Source organism: Opisthorchis viverrini (genome assembly GCF_000715545.1).
Source record: "Opisthorchis viverrini unplaced genomic scaffold opera_v5_573, whole genome shotgun sequence".
In the NCBI taxonomy this organism is placed as follows: Eukaryota; Metazoa; Platyhelminthes; class Trematoda; order Opisthorchiida; family Opisthorchiidae; genus Opisthorchis; species Opisthorchis viverrini.
The window spans coordinates 168,625-170,222 of record NW_008752238.1 but is presented as its reverse complement, the minus strand read 5'-3'; the positions used below and the strand labels follow the sequence as shown (position 1 = coordinate 170,222).

The window sequence follows — 1,598 nt, the reverse complement described above, 5'->3', positions numbered from 1 at the left end:
CTATCATACTTTATCAAACGAAGTATTCCCAACAGATTGCTTGTCATGGGCCACCTGAAACGATTCACGTGATGCATATTTGTTTACTCAATGCATTATTTGGTTGATGAAAGCCTTCCAGTCTTCAGAAATTTTGGCAAATTAGGGAAAAATTGCACGATGTACGTCTACATTTATGCGTAAATTATCCAAGGTCTTAAGAGGTTCCTAATCTCTCATCAAACATGGCTGTCTAATCAGGGAGCAGTCCAACTCCTGGCGTTTCATCAAACCATCTTGAGGCACAGAATGCGGCAACGCGAGTGTTGTGGACTTGTGCGTGAATGGTTGCATTTGATTGGTTCGTTCGTCGAAGACGGGATATCGGTTTCAGGCCAGTAACGACCGCAATTTAGAATATGCGAAAAAAGGGGCAATGATAAGTCCTTTCTCACTCAGCAAATAGACCACGGTAAGAGCTAATGGTGAAAATGTTGCTTGGTTGTGAGTTACACACCACCTATCACCCGCTCCGATATAGCGGTACCCATTATATCAATCCAATAATCACTAGCACCTGGTGGACCTCGAATATTCAGGGGAATGCTGAACGTGCTGCCAACTAAACCCTGTTGGGATCCGTGGTATTAGTGCACAACGAGATGCAGGAAGCCTCGTCCAGACGTTGACTGTTGAAGTTTGAATTGGGTAATAGCCGTGTCCGGTGAATTTCATTGCTGACTACTCATTTCAGATTTATGAGTGCACAGTTTATCTTGGATTACATTGGGTTTCAGCGTGTTTCATTTTTGCCGAAGATCGGCTCGGCGCAGTACTCCACAGGGTGGATCGGATGGGAGGGACGATAGTCCAGAACGTAGATTGTGACTTACCTGTTGATCTTCGTATTTGAACTGCAATGACGAGGATACATAAAGCATAATTAATCAATCTCTGTTATTGAGAGGTGAACCCCCATGAAGCGGCCATTCATTTGAAGGCTCGCTTGTTTCATGGATATCGAAAATATAGTCTCAGTCACACAATCTTCGTTTGGAAGACCTTTTATGAGTCCTCGCAGTGACGAGCTTATTGCACTTCGCCGTGAATTCCAGGTGCGTTGCTGGACGTTTATTTTGCTTGTGCCTTTGCGGTGAATGGACCAGGCTGAACAGCAAAAACACACCGAAGCCAGCATTATGGGTAGAAGCCTCCATCCTGTGGAATAATCCGTGTTTGCTTGAATTTAAGATACATCTCTATAAGTACTCGTTTTAGATCGCACTCTGCCCAAGTGAAATATTACTATGGTCCGACAATAAGCCGAGGCGTTTTCACGGAGAAATCTCGAACGTTATTGAAATCAGTCATTAAACAAGAACCACAAAAGGAACAGTAGACCAATTATGCGTGTTTGGACGCAGGAAACCTGCATTCTAAACAGGAGATTTACACACAAGCCAATCAAGAAATAGGACGGCGGCGACTGGTCCAGCGCAGATCGAGTGAATGATCCGATCAGGCAAGCACATCAGTGAGGACCTCACAAGTGGTGAATATGCAGCAAATGATTCCTTCACCTGTAGGCGACCAAGCGACATCACCAACTGCGCGCTAGA

The 1,598-nt window shown here is 44.7% G+C and overlaps 1 protein-coding gene across 1 annotated transcript in view; it reads right to left on the bottom strand.

Annotated features, from left to right (window-relative positions):
- T265_11769 (hypothetical protein) overlaps positions 1 to 1,598 on the bottom strand; it is a gene marked incomplete at both ends in the record, with an annotated part of 41,339 nt that overhangs the window by 11,422 nt on the left and 28,319 nt on the right. The window contains one exon of the mRNA XM_009178520.1: positions 873 to 893. Coding sequence (XP_009176784.1) covers positions 873 to 893 — 21 coding nt within the window. The remainder of the gene's footprint in view (positions 1 to 872; positions 894 to 1,598) is intronic.